Raw genomic sequence first — 23,542 nt, forward strand, 5'->3', positions numbered from 1 at the left:
TTTTGCATTTACTTTATGTGTAAACTTTGCTTAAATAAAGAGGTTATTATCTTTTGCTTGCCTCCTTACCTGTGTGACCCTTGAACCTAGAAGACCAGGTACCTAGAGAACTATGGTTACAACCCCGGTGTCTTCACAGCTACCATCATGTTTAACATTGGGATGAGGTTCTATGATGAAATGCTGTATTTGGTTTTCTCCAAACATAATTTTTCTCATTTAAGCCAAAAAATTATATTTTAAAGTCATCTGTCCACAGAACATTCTTCCATTCGTATTCATCCAGGTGGTCTTTAGCAAACTTTAAAAGGGGAGCAATGTTTTTTTTGGCGAGTAGTGACTTCCTCCTTGTTGTTCTCCCATACACTATTCTTGTTCAGTGCTTGGCTGGTAGTGGACTTATGAACACTGAGATTAGCTAGTTCAAGAGAGTCCTGAAGATCTACTGACAATACCTTGGGATCATTTGTGATCTCCTGGAACAATATATGCCTTGCCCTTGGAGTACTTTTTCTTGGATGACCACTCCTGGGGAGTAACAATGGTGTTCCAACTGTTCCATTTGCACACTATTTGCTTGACAGTGGTATAGTGATGCCTAAATTCTTTAGAAATCATTTTGTAAACTTTTCAGCCTAATGAGTATCGACAACTCTTCTTCTGATCTCCATTGATCGAGGCATGACATACGTTCACAAACGAAGACCAGTCTTTGGTGTTGTGTATTGATTGACACTCCTGACATCCCCTTAACTGAACAGATAATCCTAGAGCTTCACCTACTTTTTCCAACATATAAATTGAATGTTGGATCACATTGATCAATAAATTAATCAAAAAGTATATTCTTTTGTGTGCTATTAGATTTATTGTGTTCTCTTTACCTGTTTGAGTCACCTAGATGAACATTCTGAACACACTTAAGGTCACATTTATGCAGGAATTTCATTCTAAAGGCTTCACAAACTTTCTAGTACCCCTATGATGTTTCAGTTCCTGTTGCACTTGTTTCAGTCTTAAATGCTGTCCCTGAGGTATGACAGACAGCATATCCATCTGCATGTCTCTTGAGCAGGGTGGGGCGAGGATAATGCAGAAACATGAATGTGATGAAGGCCCTGTCAATTCAGGGTCACGAAAAGTGAAGTTGAGACTTTTTTGTCATGGTAACCAAAATACACTCAAGTACACTGAAAACACCTGGTAATAACAATCTTCATGTTTTTGTTACCAAAACATGAGGCTTCATGGCAACGCTTGTATATCCGCAAATTTTAACCCTTATGCTGCCAAAGCCATGACTGTTGAGTTTTTTTGGTCATCAGCTATGGTGTATGGATGAGTAGTCATAACCCAGCATGCATCACTTCCCATCAGTAAAGTTCAGATTTTTAATGTTAGCATGATATGATGAATAGTTTTTTCGTAATATTACTCGCTGAACACAAAAACGCACTGATGTAAAATAGATATATTTATTGCAGAGAAAGGATTTTTATATACATATACAGAAATATATTTTAATACATTAACTATTCAATTTAAGAAGAGTGTAATAATGTACAACCAAAATATTGAGCCAGCGTTCACTGCTGAATAAAGACAAGTTTAGATTCATTGGCGTGCATTTGTGTGGACTAAGTTAATCCATAGCGACATTACACAGGCTGACTGTAACAACTTTAATAACACCTGACATTGTTTTCTGAATAAATGTTTCTTCTCTCGTGTAAATGGAGTATTTTTGTTAGAACGATAACTACCGCCAAGATTCCTTTAAAAATTTGGTGCAAAAATGTATATAATTGAATTTTGCAATCACAATACTATGAAAAAAATTAGTTTTGATTATATTTAATGGTTCTGCTATTATTCTTTCCACTTTAGTATGTTTGTGTGTCTAGTGTGTGTTACTTTTACAGGATTAGCCTATGACTTCAAGCTATTCATGCACAGCCACATGCTACAGAAGCAAAGTACCAAATCTAATCCAAGCTCTATATATACAATTGTATATATGTGTGTATGTAGGGGAGGGGTCTATTTATTCATTGTTAATGAATAAATAGACAATAAAAACTAAAAAAACTCCATATTATTTGGTGTTTATCTTGTTTTTTTTACCTTAAACTATAGAGAGGGAAGGGTGCAGGGGAGGGTTGGCAAATTTTGGCTCCGGGGGCAAGACTCGACTCAACAGCTTATTAGCAACATTTTAAAGGAGAAAAAATGCAGGTGACGCAGCCCAAGGTAGCCCACTATGGGACCAACCTGGGGGGGCAGATTCCTCTCTGCCCCCCAGCCCAGCCTGCTTCTGGAAGACTGTCAAGGGAAAGGGGGGGGGGGGGCAAGGTGCCTGGTGTTAGGGGACCAGATCCCATTTATATGAATGTATTTTGGTAAATGGAGAGGGAGGCACCTCTGTAATAAGGTTGGTGATTGGTAGCTATTTGGATTCACACTTTTCCTGAGACTTCCATGCCCCCTTGGTACCACATACTTATATGATGCGCTTATCTGCTACAGGAGCAGTGCACTATGTGTTTCATCATCAGCGTTTATGGCACTGCTATAGGAGTCTAGTGGGAAACCCAGCCTGTTTTAAGGACGCCCCCTTGGGATTGCTTGGCAACCCCCTAGGCCCCTTATACCACAGTGGTGACACAAGAAGCGGATTTGCTGCTTCTATAATGAAGGAGGACATCTGATTTCTGGATCAGCGGTGGTAGAAAGGGGACTTACTAAAGAGCCAATGAACAGCGTGGAAGGTCCCTTAATGTTGACTGGTTGCAATTAAAAACGTCGGAAAGACCTCAGTGGGGGTTTTCTGTTTTTTTCTGGGTAAAATTTCTAATTACATTTATTGTATAACTGCATTAAATAACTGGAATTATCTGCAGTTTATTCAGCTACAGATCTTTATTTTAATACCTTCTGATCTCCTTAAATGAAAAATTTAAAATAAGGGAAACCCCATGAAAAATATGTGTTTGGGTAAGACCCCCACCACCTGCATCTAGAACAACCACAGGGGTGCCAGGGTACTGGTTTAGTCTGACACCTGCAGTCCCATGATGCTCCAGTGCTCACATCCTGGACATTGAATGTACACTGCTGCAGAAGATGGTTATCAACACAACTGACTGAACCAGCTATGGCACAAGCTCTACTTGTGGCTGTTTACAGTAACAGTTCTGGCTGTGAGCTGTGATAGTTGGGGGTATGGGTGTTCATTACCTCAGAATTTTACTCTCTGGAGTTCTTTGATGTCTGACTTTTATACGTGTGATATTTACCTTTATGGTTTTATATCCTAGCTGAGATACCAAGATATCAATATGGACATGATATAAGCATAATTTGTTTAAGTGAACCTGTCTTCTACACACAACAGAGACAGCCATTTTGTGTGCTGAACCAATATTCACCTTCACTAGCTCCCTAGAGAATTGGTAGGTTGAAAACTTGATATAACCAACAAAATGGTTGCCTCCAATGTACGCAGACAATAGGTGCAATTTAAAAACAACAGGCATTCAAGTCTTATACTACTGTATCCTGCACACACATGCTACACAAAAATACAAGATAGAATTTATCAAGACAGTTTGAATGTAGGCGAATTTGAGACAATAAGAATCACAACTCTATCTCTTTAGCAGGTATATTGTATAGCATGCACTGTTACACATAGTCTATCATAAGGCAGATTGCTTGGCAGGAATGGAAAGCAGCAAAATGTAGTAAATAGACATAACAATTGCTCAATTTCATACTACAGGAGAACAGTTTAGTTGTTTCTACTATACTGGTAGATTAAATAACCATTCCACATGACACTGATAGGTTATCTGAAATAATTTAACACATAGGCACATAATGTACATCGTGTTAGTATTGTTATGTTCTGTGTTATATTTCTATGTTTTTATCAATTTCTCGAGTACACATGACACAATAGCATATTTTTTTAGTGCCAAACAATGTTTAACAGGCGTGCTAAAGCACAATTTGCTTTTTAAAATATAGGCAACATTGGTATAGCCACAATGATGATGGAAAGAGGAAGATGAACTCATTGGTACATTTTGCAGCAATTACATATCACACACAGGCCACATCATGTCTTCCTAGTACGCTTTTATATTCATTTGTAATACTTGAAACTGAAACTGTGAAACTTTTGCATAATCTTATTATACACATAAGTATTTAAAAGGATTGTTTTGTATTTTAGAGAAGCAGAATGTGAAAAATGACTTGAGAAAAAGAAAATTGTAAGACCATACTCGCCTACTCTCCAGAAATTTCGGGGAGTCCTCCTGAACTCCGGAAGAGTAAGCAAACCTCCAGGACCCTGTAAAATGCCGAAATTCACAGCACTGAATAGCGGGAGGTGGGACTTAATCGCTTCATTAAGCCCCACCCCCTGCTATTCAATAGGTAGGGACGGGGCTATAGTGGTGTAATTACCTTGTCACGCCCTTTCCTACCCTCTGTCACATGATCTGTACTTCGATCTCCTGGAGTACAGATTTAAAAAGTAGGCAAGTATGTGTAAGACTCAACGTTTTTAAAAAAAGAGTGGATTTGTTAGAGATTTTAAATGGCAAATTTTAAATTGTTTAATGGCATGATCTGTCACCTGAACTAGTTCATTTGCTTAGAGGGATGGGAAGACACATTGTGTGATTACACGAAATGTAACAATTTGAAATACATACAAAAAATTCCCCTCACAATGATTCCTTCATTCATTAGACAGAAAACACTGCTATTTATTGCTCATGGATCCTTTTAAACCCTTAATAATGGTGTACAGAGTAAAATGTGCCTTAGCTGTTTATTAACAATCCAATATAGCAATGCTCCATCTACCATTTAAGTAAATGGATGTGCGATTTAATAAATCATGTTTTAGCTTCTTGCAAAGAATATATCAAAGTGCTCCTGTCACCTACTCACACTGGAGGCAGCCATTTTGTGGATTGAAACAATATTCCAGAGAATGATACCTGTCAACTCACTAGGAACTGGTGACATCATTGTGGAAATGAAGCTCACAAAATGGCTGCCTCCGCTATGTGTAAGTGATGCTGTGGACTGCGAAGTTATTTAGCATTTTTATCAAGACATTGTACTTCACTTTGCATTTGGACATGTTGATAATCCCATAACTGTCATTTTTCCTGTTTGTCATAAATTAAGGGATATACTTACAAAAGTTTTGCAATTATTGAAGAACTTATTATGATTTTTCTCTCAGTATAGTTGAAAAATGTTAAAATAATGCACAGCTTGGTGATTAACGGCGCCTACATGTAACGCAGAATCAGTTTCACTCATATATGAACATTTTGATGCATACAAGGTCATGTAAATGCATCACATAGATAGAACAAAACATTCTAAGCCCATTCGGTGAAGACCGGGTAAAGATTTCAAACAATTCCAGCTAGTGGCTAATTCGTAACAGCACCTTACTTAGTAAAGGTACTTGTTCCACTTAACACTAACACAAAATTATTTTAAAGAGATTAGTAATGTTGAAATAATATAACAAATTACATACAAAACCTTGAATTTTTTTTCTTACAGCAGATAATGATTCATGTATATTAATGTGTAAGTAGTGTGAAGATTAGATTAGGAGATAAGTGCAAAGGAATCATCACTACGTAGCAATCACAGATGACATTGCATATATACTTCATAATCAATAAACTGTTGTAGAGACTTGCATGAGCGCCAACATCATTCTTGTTTCAGGGAAGTTTTGGCAACAGAAGAGTAAGGATACTTATACTGAATGAATCATCCAATTTTCACTCTTTTCCTTGATGCTAGTAAGGACCGTAACATTAACTTTATTATTCGTCACTACCAGAATGTACTACCTTTCTTCACTAGGAACAAAGAGGTTAATTATGTCCATGCAGGAGCCGACGGATATCTTCTCCTTTCTTTGGCTCTATTTTTTCACTTTGGCATCGTAAGTGCCAGCATGTTTGTATGCGCCCACGTAGCCGGTGTTCTCCACAATGGTTTCTCGACCACTTTTACCTTTACCTTTCCCACTCTCGTCGAAGCGTTCCTTGTGAGACCCTGTGTATTTTGTTGTGTCTGTAAGACGCTCCACTGCCCCCACTGCAGCAGCTTTCTGTAGGAGGGAAAGAATTTGCATGGTGATAATGTGCAGGAGTAATACACGTGAAAGGACAGTAATTATGTAGAGCAGGGTTTCCCAAACCCAGTCCTCAGGGCTCTTTAACAGTGCAGGTTTTCCATATCTCCTTGCTGGAGCACAGGTGTATTCATTACTGACTGATACATTGTAACAGATCCACAGGTGGTCCTAATTATGTCACATGTGATCCAGAAAACCTGCACTGTTGGGGAGCCCCGAGGACTGGGTTTGGGAAACCCTGACGTAGAGGCAAAGCTTGTTAGAGATAATAGATACGAATAATTGTTAGTCGCTCATTGACTATTAATATTTGTTTATATACCCACTGCAAGGTGCTGCTGTAATGTAAATACTATGAAGTTTAAGTGATAATTCTATATCCTTGTTGTATACAATGACAATTAATGTACCAAGGAATTTATTAAATAAGACTGCCTGACATATATCAATTCAATCATACACAATACTCATATCTATTTAAATCAAAATTTACAAAAACACATAAATCTCATATATTGTATGAATCCCATACATTGCTTGTATTCCTGAATCATGCATATCAATATAACAATAAAATTGTGTGTAAACATTAAAAACAAAATTGGACTTATATGTTTTGTTGAGGACAAGTCCAGCCAAATATCTCTCAGTAATCAGTCTATCCATCCAATGTCTAACTTTTACTGTACCAATGTATAGTTCCAAGTAGGTGAAAGTTCCCTGGGAGTGATGTGATATACTCCATCTTCTACATAGGAGGAGAATGGTAATAATTATTCTGCAAGTCAAACGGTGATAGACAGGTCCTTCTCCAGTTATATCTCCGATAAGTGTATGAATAAAGCTCAGCAAAATATTGATATGATACTTGCGGTGAGTCGTTAGGCCGGCCGGGTACCCAGCAGATGTTTGGATCTTGGAGGTCGTGCAGCGCGGCAGAATCAGTATGTATATGCGTTCCACTGTGGAACGCAGGGCCGTCACTTCCGGGTTTTTGGAGGGACGAATAGACTTGCAGGGGCGTGAACCCAACGCATTTCATCCCCAGGGGGATTTTCTTAATTAATTGATGATGGAAACACCAGCTTTGAATCTGTCCCCCCTTGGGAGGCAGCAGGCAGAGACCTAGGCTCCTCTGGCAAATTCTCACCAAAAATTTATTTTTTACATTGGTATAGTAAAAATTAGACATTGGCTGGATACACTGATTACTGAGAGATATTTGGCTGGACTTATCCTCAACAAAACATAAAAGTCCAAATTGTTATATTGATATGCATGATTCAGGAATACAAGCAATGTATGAGATTCATACAATTTATGAGATTTATTTAAATTTTGATTTAAATAGATATGAGTATTGTGTATGGTGGAATTCATATATGTCAGGCAGTCTGTTTTAATAAATTCCTTGGTACATTAATTAGTTGTCATTGTATACAACGAGGATATAGAATTATCACTTAAACTTCATAGTATTTACATTACAACAGCACCTTGCAGTGCATATATAAACAAATATTAATAGTCAATGAGCACCTAAGTATTATTCTTACCTATTGGCTCTAAGGGAGGGATACCCCAGCATTGAGGAGTAGAGCACAACCCTATTTGTCCTGTTTTTCAAAGCTTGTTAGAGATACCATTGTGGGTTATTTAGAAACTATTAAACTTTTCCTAATTGCAGACCAATCTATTGTAATGTCTGGAAGAACAATGTGTAAAAACAGTATGCATTCCTTTATAACATTTATAAAAGAGAAACAGGACGTTAGTGTATTTTATCCACTCAAATAAGTTCTGCGTTATCTTCCTAAACTCAAGCTATATCTTTCTTTAAAAATCAAACAATGAAATCTCCGATATAGATGCAATAGACGTATTTGTCAAAGGGCTTCAAGATAAACCTCAAGCTAAATGCTGCAACTGGTGCCAAGAACATTTTTCTTATCCTTCCTGGACTAGGGAGAACTAAATACGCACATGTTGTTGTTGTTTTGTGGGCGGACTGGAAAAGTTTCAGGTCTGCTCAACAGGATCAGCTTTGTTTACAACTGCACTTTTAGTGGAGAAGAGCTGATCTTAGTTACACAAGCAGCATGATCTTAGATGTAATCCTGTATGACCAGACCTGTTTTCATGGGTTTGTGCTGTGCCAATTTTGAAGACAAATTATTTTTAAAGTTCTCATTTAACCAAGAAAATGTTATATTTTTTTAATTTCGGGGACATGTAGGGGTGTAACAAGTAGTAGCAAGTTTTGGAATTGGAGGAACTGAAAACTTTTATGGGCCTAGTCAATACAGAGCGAGTTGCCCCGTAAGTCACTAATAGGAGCTTAATACCTGGAGAGTTATTAAAATCTGGGATCCGCGATTCTCATTGTGCCAAAAAATAGGGTTTAACTGTTGGCACATGTACCAAGGCAAGGAGAACAGAGGGAGACTTGATGAGAGCACTGGAGAGCACTGGAGAGAAGGGCAGCATGGTGGCTAAGTAGTTAGCACTTCTGCCATACAGCACAGGGGTTTAATTCCCGACCATGGCCTTATCTGTGAGGAGTTTGTATGTTCTCCCCGTGTTTGCGTGGGTTTCCTCCGGGTGCTCCGGTCTCCTCCCACACTCCAAAAACATACTGGTAGGTTAATTGGCTGCTAACTAATTGACCCTAGTCTGTGTCTGTCTGTGTGTGTCTGTCTCTGTCTGTATGTGTCTGTGTGTGTGTTAGGGAATTTAGACTGTAAGCCCCAATGGGGCAGGGACTGAGGTGAGTGAGTTCTCTGTACAGCGCTGCGGAATTAGTGGCGCTATATAAATAAATGGTAATAATATAAAAAAAAAGGTGGCAACAACCATAGCAGGGTGAGGTGAAATAATCAAAATTAAAAAAATAATAAACACAATTGAGGAACAGTGCCCCCACCATCGGTGAAATGAACAGCGATCATTTTCTACATCTTTTACAAAACAAAACAAAAAAAAAACATTAAAATTCCTCTTAAACTTATAATGTTTCCATATATTTATTTCAATATTTTATATATAAACATAATTATTTCAATATTTTTTCACTTATAGGTTAGCTAGATTTCTGGCTTTTAGCATACTCATACCTAAAACACATCTTTGTACCTTTATAATGTTATACACAATATGTAATAGTATATCTACCATAACTACCACAATATATTGTATATTCTCTTACCGTGACTCCAGCGCTAGTAGGTTCTTTTCCAGAAATAAGTTTGCAGATAGACTCATATGCCTCCTCTTTACTCTTTCCTTTAAACCTCTTCGCAGAGAGCTCCTCTAGCGCCTTTTTAAATTCCTCATAGTTAATCACCCTAGCTGTCTTTGCTCTGCAACACAAAAATGATGACATTCTCATAGAAAAGAGTACAACTAGTGTCATATATTTATGAGGTGCCACAGATTCAAAAACACAAAACACAAACAGAACATAATACAAATAAATACTGGAGCAAAAGAACAAACAATAGCAGAAGACACAACTTAGAACGTAAATAAACTTTACAAGAGGTCAAGAAGATGAGGACAGGAGCTTGGAGGTGCAGAGGGCCCTGTTTGTGAGAGCTATCATTCTAGAGGGACAAGGAAACAGAGACAATGGGGTGGTGGGCAATGAATGGAATAGCAGGTGGAGCTTGAGGAGGGAGTGGTCTTAGGATGGGGTGGGGTAGGCAAGTGTAAAGAGGTGAGTTTTGAGGGAGTGCTTCAAGGATTGGAAGTTGGGGGCCAGTCTGGTTTGGTGGGCAGGGAGTTCCAAAGATGGGGAGGCAGCGCGGGTGAAGTCCTGTAAGCGGGAGTGTGAGGTGGTGACAGGGGAGGAGGAGGGGTGAAGATCATTGGCAGAATGGTGTGGGTTTTTAGGAGAGGATTTCTTGACAAGGTCGAAGATGTAGAAGGGGAAGGTATTAAAGGAGGTTTTATAGGTGAAAGTAAGCTTGAATTGTATTCTGGATTACCACTTTAATGTTCAAGAAGTTACAATTATGCATCTATTTATTAATCTAGTTATGCTTTAACAGTGTACTATAAATGTTGATTATGTTTCCTTGTTTCTCACATCATAACTTTACAGCCCATCTAATAAAACACAGCAATGTTTGTACGATAGAACAATCTCATAGTACTATGTTCTGGAAATGTTTTATATCCACAATGCTGAATGGTATTCTGCTGTTCTTAGTACTTCTTAAAAGTCTAGAGAACCGTTTATATACTTTAGTATTGAGATCATACGTACTTTACTTTGGAGAACACAATGTCAACGTCAGTGCCGGTCACGGTTTTTCCATCAATGACTTTGCACTCTTTACAAAGCTTGGCCCAGTTTTTGCCGGTTAGTTCTTGACCTGTTGCTTTGGTGTCACCATAGATAGCGAACTTCTTAAAACTTTCTTCTAGAGAGTGAAGATCAGCGTTTTCAGCCATGGTCGTCCTGTAAAAGAGGAACACAAAAACAATGGTATATTTATGATGGGTAAAGCATTGTTCTGACAAAGTGAACACTTCAAACACATAGAAAGTTATTTAAGATAGAAAGATATAGAGGGTCGTAAATGAAGTTACTTTTCATGGACGTTCATAGCACATTGATATTTCACCCTTCTATCTTGAAACGAAACACACACATGTATATATGTGATATATAGCTTCACCAATCAGATTTCCATCTGCTTCCTGTGTCTAAGAATACATAAAATGATCTGCATTTGATTTCAGAAGATGTGCAGGTCATAACCCAATTGTGCTAGTGTCAGGACTGTGAGCTGGATGGAGCTACTAAGTGGTACTAGCTCAACTGTACAGGGAGACGCGGAGTCTAACGCACCCTCGGTGTTCGTCAGGGACCCCCGCAAGGAGGTTAGGACTTCACTGCAAGAGGTACGCAGGTCGCGGTTCTTAAAGACAGTGACCAGTGTAGTAGTGACGAGGGTGGTCAGGTCAAGCCGGTTCGAGCCAATAGAACAATGCAGTACCGAGGGAGATCCAAAAGAATGGTCAGTGAAGCCGAGGTCAAACATAATAATGTGCCAACGTTTGCACAGGTCAAATTGAGATTGGTCTTTTCTTTAATCTTATTTTGTAATACTCTTTAGATTGTAACTTGCACTCTCTTTCTCCTGGTATATGAGAAACAATGGAGTGGACAAGCAAATTTATTCAAACTTTTAATGAGAAAGAAACACAAACAGAAATATGTTTAGTATGGAGGCATACTAAATTTAAAATTGAGACTGTAACAGTAGAATATCAGAGACAAGGAGATATATTTAAACAAATCTAATTATAGTGGTTTAGGTATATTTTGTTATATAGGGCATATGGAGTACTACCAGCAGTTCTGCTTTATAACTGATAGACCACTGCTTCTACTGCCGTCTGCTCCCTCCTCAGATTCCCTCCCTCCTGGCCTTATGATTGCCTGATTTCTTATCTTCACCTCCTAAGTTTCTGCTTCAAACCAGCTACAAGGCTCCACCAACATGGCACCCAGTGTTCACAATCACAGACATCATCTGTCACATACTGATCCTAATAACAGAACAGAAGCTCAGAGAAAAGAATGTCTAGAGACAGCACATGGTGTGCAGTCCACTGAGTGCAGAGTCTAGGTAGTACCATGAGCACCCAGAAAGCAGTGGATTGGTGTGACAGAAGCACGTATGACACTTTAGCCATATGATAGACCATACTTGCCAACTCTCCCTGAATGTCAGCGAGACTCCCTGAAATAGGGGTGATCTCCCTCACTCCCTGATGCTGAGCCAATACAAGACGTGGTTGGCTTCGCCATCTGTGGCATGATGACACAGTTCAAAAATTGTGTCCTATGTCCATGTATTGATGCCTATGGAGGCGGCCATTTTCATGTAGACCAAGATTTAATCAAAGACTGATAGGTAAGACAACATGACTTCAGTAATGGAGACAGAAATATAAAAGACACTTCAGACTCTAGATATTCATTAGCTGCTTTTTTTTAATGCATAGTTGCCTACTCTCCCAGAATGTCCAGGAGACTCCCAGTTCTCACCCCCGCAATAGATAAGTGGCAGGGGGGCAGACGACGACTTAATGACACATATACTGTCATCTTAGCCCCGCCATCTGCTGTAATTGGCCAAAATTATGACAATTGTTTAGGGGGCGAGGGCAAAATGGGAATCATCAAGCCCTTCCCATGCACGCCCACCTTCCCCGGGATCTCCCTGAAGCCAACGAGGAAAAGTTGGCAAGTATGTGTTAGACTGCCACTAATTTTGATACACAGGACAAGTGATACTATAAACACCTAGCGCTGACCAGTACCATTTACTGTATATGTTACCACCCAATGACATACTCAGTATGTCACTATCTAGGAAGAGGGCCAGGGGGAGTGGTCACATAACAATGGGGGTGTGGTCACACAACACTGGGGGGTGGTCATGTCTCCTGGGGGGGCGTTGCTTGGCTTTCCCCATAGTTACATCCCCTCCAAAAACTGCCATACAAACCAGTAACAGGTGCTTATGGCACCCAAACATCACTGATCTCCTATGCAGAGGTAAAAGGCTCATTCATACCTCGCAAGTTTCCCAGCCACAGGACTAACAATGTCCATGGGCAGGACAGAGCCCTAAAATCTGAGCTGTCCTCCCTGAATCAGGACAGTTGGGAGGTATGCAATGTTCCTCCACCCTAAATAACCACACAGACTTTACAATTTACATCAGTAGTCCAAACTAAACATTCAAACTGCTTTAAAAGAACCTCAACTATCAATAAGTAACTAATCTATTGATCTGATGCAGAATCCTAGTGAACTTGAACATTTGATTTTATGCCTATATATGTCTAGATTATATTAAATCATAATTAGAACACATCAGGTGCTCTCTGTGTGGCCTTTGTCTTATTGACATTATTACTCAATCTACTGCAGATTTGAACAGGGTCCAACATAGTATCACACGGCACAAGGAAGAACGATCGTTTTGTAGTAGGAGAGACTCAGAAACGGTTTTGTTGTGCTGTGTATTTAGTGGCAACAAGCAGTTGCTATTTGGCATCCAGCATAAAGTTTACAGCTTGATATTTGTCATTACACCTCGTTGCTATGTAGCCTCTTGGTATATGTAATTATTGTTAGTGAAGGCACTTCACACGTGTTAATGCTTCATGTTTACTGTTTGCTGATTCCTACTGCAAATTGTGAATATTGGTGTTTAATTTTTGAGGAGGCAGGTTTTCTAACTTTGATATGTAAATGCAACCTAAAGTGAACCTTTGGGGTTAAAGAGTTAGAAATGAACACTTTAATTTGTAAGAAAATCAATTTCTTTGAGATGCAGTGTATGAATGTGGCATATCAGCTGAGTTTTCACTGGCTGGCTTTCACGTCTGAAGCTTGCGTAAATGCCATGGTATGTGAGGATTTCATTTGCCGAGATATCTCTGATGTCACAGCAATCTGCTAAACCAGTAATAGGCATCAAGTCTGTCAAACAATACATATTGCAGGGGCAAATGCAGGATTTGTAGAGGAGGGGTTTCCACACCACGCCACCAGTGGGCGTGACCAGCATGCATGGGGGCGTGACTTTAATATTAGACAGTGCTTGGCTGCTCTCCAACTCTTCCTATCCCCATAATATACATGGGCAATGCTGCGTGCACTACTGTTAGGTGCACGCAGCTCTCCCTTTTCAAGCAGAGCTGTGTGAAGTGGGGGCAGGGTCCAGCCTCCTCAATTATACAGTGCCCAAGGCTTTGAGGGGGGTTTTCCGGGCACTAGAAAACCCCTCAGTTTGCCTATGTATTGCTTATTAAACTAGTTGTATAAAATAATTTATCATGAAAGCTAGGTAATAATGTATATCAAATGTTGTGATTTACAGAGCTGAATAATATAAACCAAATAACCTCAGTGTTTATACATACTAAATATGTCTACTAGCTCTCCTTTACTCCTATCAAGCAAGTTACTATGTTAGGATGAAAGTGCTTCTCTAAGAGAGCGGCGAGAGACAAACTTGCACACTTGGGGCCTGAGTCATTAAGGAAAGTAAGGCAAAAAAAAAAAGAAGTAAATGTTCTCCGGGACAAACCATGTTACAATGCAAGTGGCGCAAATTAGTTTATTATTTTGCACATAAGTTAAATACTGTCTGTTTTTTCATCTAGAACACAAATACTTGATAGCTTTATTTTTACACTGAAATTTAAAGTTGATCTAGGACATGCCCTACCCCAACTATAAATCTGTCCCCACATTTTAAATTCACCTCCCTCTCCAAGGCAACATGGTTTTGCCCAGGTGCAAGGTTACTCCTTTTTTATGCTTTGCTCCCCTTAATGACTCAAGCCCTTGATCTGCAGAAATGCACTGTGATGTATTGGTGAATTCATAGACAGGTGTATGTGCAGTGATGTCACAGCAGCTTAACAGACTGCAGTCCCAGCCTCACATTTTAACATAGCTGCCATAGACTGATTTTTGATCAATGTATTTTTACCTTCAAGGCTCATACTTGAGAATACCAATGTAGGCAAGGTTTAAGTGTTTCTTTAATTTAACCAAGTTGAATTCATTTCCAAATAAACATCAGACAGAGAACATCAGACCACAGAAGATTTAGCATGATCTATGCTTGCAAGAAAGAAAATGTTCAGTGGTTTTCAAAATAATCAAGATCTGTGGGCTAGATTTAATGAAATGATGAGCCCCAGTGGCTTCTTATAATTATAGTGGTGTCATATTTTCAGGCTCAATTGAGAACTCCCAGCAGCAGTGATTTTTTTTTCTATTACTGCCAATTACCTAATTGAACCCAGGTTATTACAACAGGAAAATTAGTTATAAAATAGGAACAGAACATTACCACACTATGAAAATGGATAATATTGGCAGAACTACCAACGCTGCAAAAGAGAGTGCGGCAAGCCCAGTTTAAGCAAGAACTGGTTCTTGTGTATTGAGAAGATGAAAGCTATATAATAAACATGCTTGATTTATTATTATGGGTATGGAGTATAAAAAAGTAGATTGGCACTTGTAGTAAAAGCATTCTGTCATCGCACAGACACACGCACTCAACTGGCTCCATTATTGCTGTACACGCCAAGACAAAGCTGTTTACTTAAAGCTTTATAAATTGGCAAACAGTTTTATCACTAGATACATAGGCTGAATGATAGTACAAATGAGGCAAATATTTGTTTAGAACGGAAAATGATTTTAAAGTATCCCTATGTGTTTGTAAGACAATAATCTTACACGTGTATATTGTCACTGAGACAGACAGACTAAGTCAATAAGCTGTTTATAGGGGCAATTCCATGCAAAAAGAACCTTTTGTAATCTAAGGTGACTTCCAAGCCATATTTTGTAATGTTACCCCACCCTTTGTAATCATTTGTGTTACTTTATTATTGTTTTTTCCTCTGTTTTGGTCTAAATTATCTTTCTGGATAGCACCTTGTATCAGGTGGCTTTATCCAAAGGCGGTAGAGGTGAGACTCTCACAACTAACTTTTCCCCTTTCCCGTGACACCAGGGCCGAATTATGCCATAGGCTGACTAGGCTGCAGCTTAGGGCACAAGGCTTTTATTGGGGGAGGATTGTGTGTGCAAAATTGTGGCAGGGAGAGGTATAAACTGAAATTAATTTTAAAATTTAAGAATAGCTGTTCTGTAAAGTAAAAAAAAAAAAAAAAATGAAAGAAAAATGTAGTAAGGTTTAATCTTGGCATATTTCCATGGTAAAGGCTGAAGACAATGAGTCGTTCTTGGGCGGATGCTTGGGGACAATGGAGTAGTAGAGACAAGGCTGGTGATAGATGCAGCTGTAACAGTCTCTTCCCCCTTCACATCTTCAGTCTCAGTAGCGCTCGTTGAACCAGAGTTTCGAACACACAGAAACATAAATATTGGTGGGTGGGTGTTGAATAAAGCCAGATTTTTTAATTAAGGACAAATTTTTTTGCCCGGCGTGGAAGACCAAGGGGGCGCTATCAGCATATAAGCCTAAGGTGCCTGAACCCTTAATCAGGCCCTGCATGACCCTATGATCACAAGCTGTGCAATAACTGATTCCAGAAAGCTGCACAGTGGCCAATCACGTTACATTACAGCTGCAGCCTATGTTGGCCCAAAGGGAGAAACACACCCACATAATTGCAGCCTATCAAATTAAAGAGGTTACAGATTAGTGCCTAGCTAATGAAAGGTATACATCCTAGCAATAGGAGTACTCGTGTTTTAATCAGCAGGGTGAGTGAGATCCCTATACAACATATTCATATTAGTAATTCCCTTGGTTGTTCTTTTCAAGCAAAATACCTGAGAGATTTCTCATTGAGAACTTATTAACAATCGTGAAAAGAGAGAATGTAAATGGCTAGATGTTTGTAACCTATTTATTTGAATGGCTTTTCAATACATCAGCCCCTTAATTACTAGGGTGTATGAGTGAGTAACAGGACCCTTTGTGAATAGCAATTTGACCGAAACCGGTTAGGGCATTGGGAATTACAGATTCTCACTTTCAATAACAAAGTTATTAAAAAAAAAGTTTTAACTTTTTCTTTTATTTTAGAAAAGCTTTGTCTTCCTTATTTTTCGAATTTCGATCCAACAATTTAATATTTACTATATACTATGTGCTTCCATTTTATTGAACCTTTGTACATTTGTGATATCTGTTCTCATTTATTTCACACTTCTAACAGGGTTTTATTCTTTATAAATTATTTACAAAAAACATTTTCTTAGAGAAAAGGTGCACCGTTTATCATAGTATGTTTAGACCAATGATGAGCAAGGGGCAGTCTCAATTGTATGTCCCCACTCTGACCTATCTTCTACTTTATACCCCCGCTGAGCTTCACTCGTGGCCCCAGCTAATAAGACTGAATGTGATCAGAGCAACTGGCTTCTACATCACATGACCTCCTACACACAGGGAGGTCACATAGCCCACAGTGGCGGATCCACGGAGGGGACGACTGGGCCAATCGCCCCCCCTGACAGCACTGTACATACTTCTGAATTCCGGATGAGAGGTCCAATCAAAGCGAAGGAGGCAGCAGAGCCAACAGGGGCCAACCAATCAGAGTGAAGGAGGGCTGTGCCTATGCTAAATCGCCTTCTCCTTAAAATAGTCTAGGCCCGCCCCTGGTAGCCCATTGGTGGAGGAGAAGGGCAGTCTGCACCATGTGGTCTCTCTCCTTCCTCCATGGAACATGACTGCACTTCATTGATATGGTAAGCAATAATGTCTAGGCAGGGTGGCATTCATAATTATTAGTGACCACTCATTACTAACTACTAGTGACCACCCATTACTAATCTAATGACCACTAATTAGTTGCTCAATAGGATTCATTAGATTAGTAGTGGGTGGTCACTGGTACTCCGAGTGAGGAGTGCGAGGGGGCATGTGGGGGGTTCTTGTGAGTGGTATATGCAGGTAAGTGGAGAGTTTGAGTGACGTGGGAGTTTTGGAGTACACGTGGGATCTGAGGGCATGTGGACAATTGTAGCGATAGTGGGGTATGAAGGCATTTTGGGAAGAGTAATGTGTGGTATGGAAGTCATTTTGGGGCTTTTTTTTAAATGCCTGAGATTGAAGCTAATCTGCTGACTTTTTGAACGTTAGAGCATCAGCTTACCCATCACTGGTTGGACGGTATGCTGGTTTTATTGCAGTTTACAAAAAATTAGGTTAGCTTCTGAAACTAGTATTTCAGCTGTCAAAATGGCATAGCTCTCCATATACAGTAAACATTGTGTACGAATAAACCAACAAAATAAACCATACTAATATATCTTACAATTAATTAAAAGTATATTAAAAAATGCTGCTTTCAAAAATGTGTGATAGTTGACAATGAGATTTATTAAATCTCCGTACACAGCACCCCAAGACATAGTACAGAATACATTATAATATCAATTATCTGCATCAGCTGTGTGTGCTGTCTTTATATACTAATTAAACACAGGCTATATGACTTTTTGTGAGTGTCATCTGTGAACCAAGATGGAAGGATTACCCACACTGCCACGATTAGGGCATTACATAGTTAGACCACACGAAATACCAGTGTCATAGCCAGTGACTTTACTGCCTCTAAATCCAAGTAATTCATTATTTTTTTAATGTGTTATCTGTAGTTATATATTTTGTGGGTTTCTGTTTGGTATATAGGGTTTGTGTGAGATATTCTACCATAAATATTATGCTGCCACACATTTATGGTGATTTTGAAATAAAGCAAAAAGAAATCTAGTTGCCATAAGACTGCAACTAATAGTTTGCAACACATTTTGTACTGTACTATTATTTCTCTTGCACATACCTGCTAATAATTGTGCATGCAGAAACAGACTCAAAGAGGATATGGTACAGGATGCAGGATTAGGGCTATAGTATTTGCCCACTATGCCTCTACTCTCCATCATGTTCCGCGCCGTGGAGAAGCTGAGGAGCTACTATGCTAAGTATTTCCAAAGTCCAGAGCGGTCATGTGAGCCTACCCTGCTGAATTATGGGAGTTGGAGTTTGTTGTGTCCCTGTCTACTAAATAGCTGATGCTTTGGGTGTGGTACAGCATATCGATGCCGACAAGAGCGACAAGACTCACCCAGACGTGACTATTCCGAAGGAGCTGGATCCCGACCCTGGCCGATGGCGACTCCTCTTCACCCCGACAGCAGCCAATGACGATGAAGCAAGAAGACGGCTGCAGGTGATGATGTCATTGAGCAGGCCGACGGGATTATCGCTGTTGTTAAGGGGTGAGGTAAGAATGCACCCATGTACAATATATAATCATTTCTAAAATTCGGAATAGTCACGTCGGGGTGAGTCTTGTCGGGTATTCAGCATCGATATGCTGACTAACACCGGATGCTTTGGCTGCAGGAACAGACAGGACCCAGGTGAGATCACTGTAAAGATACATTCTATGATGTAACTGTGAATTTCATTATTTGAGCACATGCAGTAGAGGAGAGGAGAGAGAGGGGGGGTTCTGGGCAGCAGAACACCCCCCTAAGTGCGTGCCTGTTATGTTTAGTTGCCTACTTGTCCGGAATGTCGGGGAGACTCCCAAATTTTTGGGAGTTCTACCGGACTCCCGGGAGAGCAGGACAACCTCCCGCATCCTGTCCTCTTCGTTGGTGGGGAGTAGGGCTAAATGCATCATCCTGGCCCCGCCCCCTACTGTAATATACCGAAATTGATAATGTTTAGCTGAGGGGCGAGGTCTAACGACGTGATTCGCACTGCCACGCCTCTATGACGGAGCCCCCGCCCAGAGACCTCACTGCCAAAGTTGGCAAATATTCTGTTACGATTGTCACATCTTTGCTCTGGTCACACATATATGATTTAAGATTGCGTGTATTCTAAAATGTGTGCAACCTGGAAACACAAATCTGCAGATGCATCTTTGCTCATATACAAATGTGGACCTGTAACATTCAACTCCGATCAGGTCCTTAGTGTGTAAAAATTAGAGATGGGCGGGTCCGGTTCCCCGAGAACTGAACCCACCCGAACTTTGGGTATCCGAGTACCGAGCTGAGCAGCTCGGTACTCTCCCGCCCGCTCCGAATCCAAATCGAGGCCGAACGTCCTTGTGACGTCGTCGGATCTCGGGGCTCGGTTCTCGCGATACTTTAACATTATAAATACACGCCTCCACAGCAATCCATCGCCATTTGACAGAGGGAGAGAGCAGGGTGTAGTCACAGGCTGATTAGAGCAGGGACAGAGAATCCAATATTCTTCTTGTAATCGCTCTAACAAAAATCGCTAGAGAAGAGAGGAGGATAGTGGTTTATTATTTTTTGTTAATATTTGGGACTCCCCAGTGCTTTTGGGGTGTCCCCCATAATTGTGCATAAATATTTCTGGCTGTCAAAAGTCATATGTGTCAGCAGTATCTACCAACTAATTGTTAGCACTCCTCAGTGCTTTTGGGGTGCCCCCCATAATTGTGCATAAATATTTCTGGCTGTCAAAAGTCATATCTGTCAGCAGTATCTACCAACTAATTGTTAGCACTCCTCAGTGCTTTTGGGGTGTCCCCCATAATTGTGCATAAATATTTCTGGCTGTCAAAAGTCATATCTGTCAGCAGCATCTTACCAAATAATTTTTACCACTACAAGTGCTTTGCGCTCAGAATGGATTCAAAGCAGTCCACATATGATCAGAATGAGCAACCAGGTTCTGTCACCAGTCCTGATGTTAGTGTTCCCAGTACGTCATCTGGCCAAGGCGATGTCAAACAACAGAGTGTTTCCAAATCAGTGCAAAAAACAAAAACCCCCAAAAAATTTACTGTGTTGAAGCGAAAAAAAAGTGTTACTGAGCAAAAGTTAAGTGGCGATAAAAAAAAAATTGCCAACATGCCATTCTACATACGCAGTGGCAAAGAGAGAATGAGGCCTTCACCTTTGGCTATTAGTGGCAGATCCAAAAATGTTACCGACCCTACAAGTGGTGCACAACTACTGTTACGCGTCAAAGCCGAGCTGCAAGATAACAGTAAGGCATTGGAGAATAATGTTTGCTCTGAATCAGAAATGACACCGATCCCTGTGGAGAGTCCATCCAACAGTGGTATGTCTAATTGTGAGCATTCTGTTAGTGTACCCATAAAGATGGGCCCTTTCAGAAGTTCTGCTGATGTGTACCTGAACAGCCCGAGTGTAGCCGCTGATACACAAATTGAGGATGCCACTTTGGAAATAGAAGAGGATGAGGGGGAGATTTATGGAGGTGACGAGGGCGCTAATGAGGATGTTGATGATTATGATGCAGACAGATACCAAATTGCCTTTCTCAATTTCTATTTATATTCTAGATTATACAACGGCTGAATAGTTTTCTATTTTATTCCTAGTGGAGAGGGGATCTGATGCAGACAGATACCAAACTGCCTTTGTCCATTTCTTTGTATATTCAAATTTCTAGTTCTACAATCTATGCAGGCTGCTTTTTTTTATATTCAACTACAAGTGGAGGGCGGGGGGGGCTTAGATAGCCACCAAAGTACTGTGGTCCATTTAATTCTACTTTCTAGCTCCACAGTCTGTGCAGGCTGCTTTTTTTATATTTAACTACAAGTGTAGGGTCTAATATACACCCAAAGATGATGGCTACATTGCCAATAATCAAAGATGGAGGAGGTAGACAACCAGGTTTGACTGTATAATTTGCAGACAAGTGTTCGCATTAAGGACGGCCTACCAGGGATTCAACTGTTTTTTCATAATTTATTAGCTTTAGAATTACCTCACTTATCTAAGAAACTGGTGGAGCACTAAATTAGGTTATTTTTTTTAGACCCAAAATTTTTTATTTTTTTCAAAAATAGCAAAACAAAATCAAACAAAACCAAAACCAAAACCTGCAAGGGCGGTTTTGCAAAACCAAAACACAAAGGTAATCCAGATCCAAAACCGAATACAAAACCAAAACACGGGGGTCAGTGACCATCTCTAGTAAAAATAAACATGTTCATGGGAATGAGGCCAAATTGATAAAAATCTTGAATTTCGACTGAGGCACCTGAGGTACAAAATGTTGTATGTTGGGTTTAGTTTGATTGGCTCTCAGCTCCACAGTTTGGAGTATGCAGACAGCAGATCACCCAACTTCAGACGATGAAATCAGTGTAGAGACCTAAACACATTACTAGGATGTAGAGTAAAAGGTTTTTTTTATAAACACATTGGCATAGACACTTGCCTAAGACTGTATGAAACGGATTTATACATTAGACTGCATCTTGGCTAACATAACAATGACATCACTCTAAGATGGAGCAGTTTGGCTCTTATACACAGCACTGTAAAGCAAATACTATACATTTAAATGACCTGTCACCATAAATTAACATCTTTGGACTCACTACAAAATACTCGTATATCATTCCACCTATTCATTCTAGAAATGCTTAGTCCTTATTGCTGCCTTGTTGCATCTCTTCCTGTGTCCTTCGTGGACTGTGTCAGAAGCTGTCATTCATATAAATACATGCAATTTTAAGATACTTAGGGCTAGATTTACTAAGCTGCGGGTTTGAAAAAGTGGAGATTTTGCCTATAGCAACTAATCAGATTCTAGCTGTCATTTTGTAGAAAGTACTAAATAAATGAAAGCTAGAATCTGATTGGTTGCTATAGGCAACATCCCCACTTTTTCAAACTCGCAGCTTAGTAAATCTAGCCCTTAGTGGTGAACATTGAGTGTGTACACTAGTTTTGTGGAATAATTCATACTTGCCAACTCTCCCGGAATGTCTCCCGGGTGAGTGTGGCAATCTCCCGAATTCTGCCCACTTCACTAGGAAGTGCCCCACTTTCTAGTGAAGTGGGCAGAATTAGCTCCCAAACGCCGCGATTCCCTCTGTCAAATGACGCGTTTTGCGTCATGACGTCACGGGGCGGGTCCAAAATGACGCACATTTTGGAGCCCCGCCCCTGTCACACCCACCTCCAATGACAGGCTCTCGAAAACCAACTATTCAAAGTTGGTAAGTATGGAATAATTACAGTGAAAATAAAATGCTTTAATAAATATAAATAAATAATAAATATATAGCATGCGGAATGAGTGACGCTATATGCCTCCTTCATTAACTTTCTACAGCCACCCGGGAATCGGGAGAATTGCCCTCTCTCACGGACTGACCCTGATTTCGGGAGTCTCCCGGATATTCCGGGAGAGTTAGCAAGTATGCACATGACATGTAGTGTTTATCCTGCACTTATAGTCAGGGGGGGTAATGGAGGACCCCAATGCATTCACTTGCGCACAATGTAAGTAAATAGAGCATACAGCAATGCAAACACTCCCAAATGCAACTGCAACTCTAGTTGGTATAGAGTCATTGGGACCAATGAGTTCCATTCCCATATCCTTTTACATGATTTTACTAGCGTTAAAAAATATGCATATATTTACATACCAGTGGGCAAGAACTGTTCTGCAAATGTATATGCTTTGTTTTTTCCTTCTATAACCAGGGCCAGATTGACCATAGTGCTAACTGGGCTACAGCCCAGTGGCGGATGCAGGGGGGGGGCGATCGGGGCATTCGCCCCCCCCCTAGCAGCAAAAAGCTAGGTCCCAGCCGCCGATTAAAACGGGAGTGGGCGGGGCCAATCGTGGGTGGAGGGCGGGGTTAACGCAGGCCAGCCAATCAGAGCAAAGGAGGGGCGTGATTTTGCAAAATCGCCCCCCCTAAACATAAAGTCTAGATCCGGCCTTGCTACAGCCCAGGGGCCTATGCAGGGCCGCCGAGAGGGGGGGGGGGAGCGGATAC

The 23,542-nt window shown here is 40.2% G+C and overlaps 1 protein-coding gene across 1 annotated transcript in view; it reads right to left on the reverse strand.

Moving 5' to 3' along the window:
* Positions 1 to 1,461: 1,461 nt before the first annotated feature.
* Positions 1,462 to 23,542, reverse strand: part of TPPP3 (tubulin polymerization promoting protein family member 3) — a 30,003-nt gene continuing 7,922 nt past the window's right edge. Inside the window, exons 2-4 of the mRNA XM_075188874.1 lie at positions 10,455 to 10,649; positions 9,393 to 9,546; positions 1,462 to 6,160 (exon numbers count right to left, since the gene is read on the reverse strand). Coding sequence (XP_075044975.1) covers positions 5,972 to 6,160; positions 9,393 to 9,546; positions 10,455 to 10,642 — 531 coding nt within the window. The 5' untranslated portion in view covers positions 10,643 to 10,649 and the 3' untranslated portion in view covers positions 1,462 to 5,971. The remainder of the gene's footprint in view (positions 6,161 to 9,392; positions 9,547 to 10,454; positions 10,650 to 23,542) is intronic.

Source organism: Mixophyes fleayi, chromosome 10 (genome assembly GCF_038048845.1).
Source record: "Mixophyes fleayi isolate aMixFle1 chromosome 10, aMixFle1.hap1, whole genome shotgun sequence".
Taxonomy (NCBI): Eukaryota; Metazoa; Chordata; class Amphibia; order Anura; family Limnodynastidae; genus Mixophyes; species Mixophyes fleayi.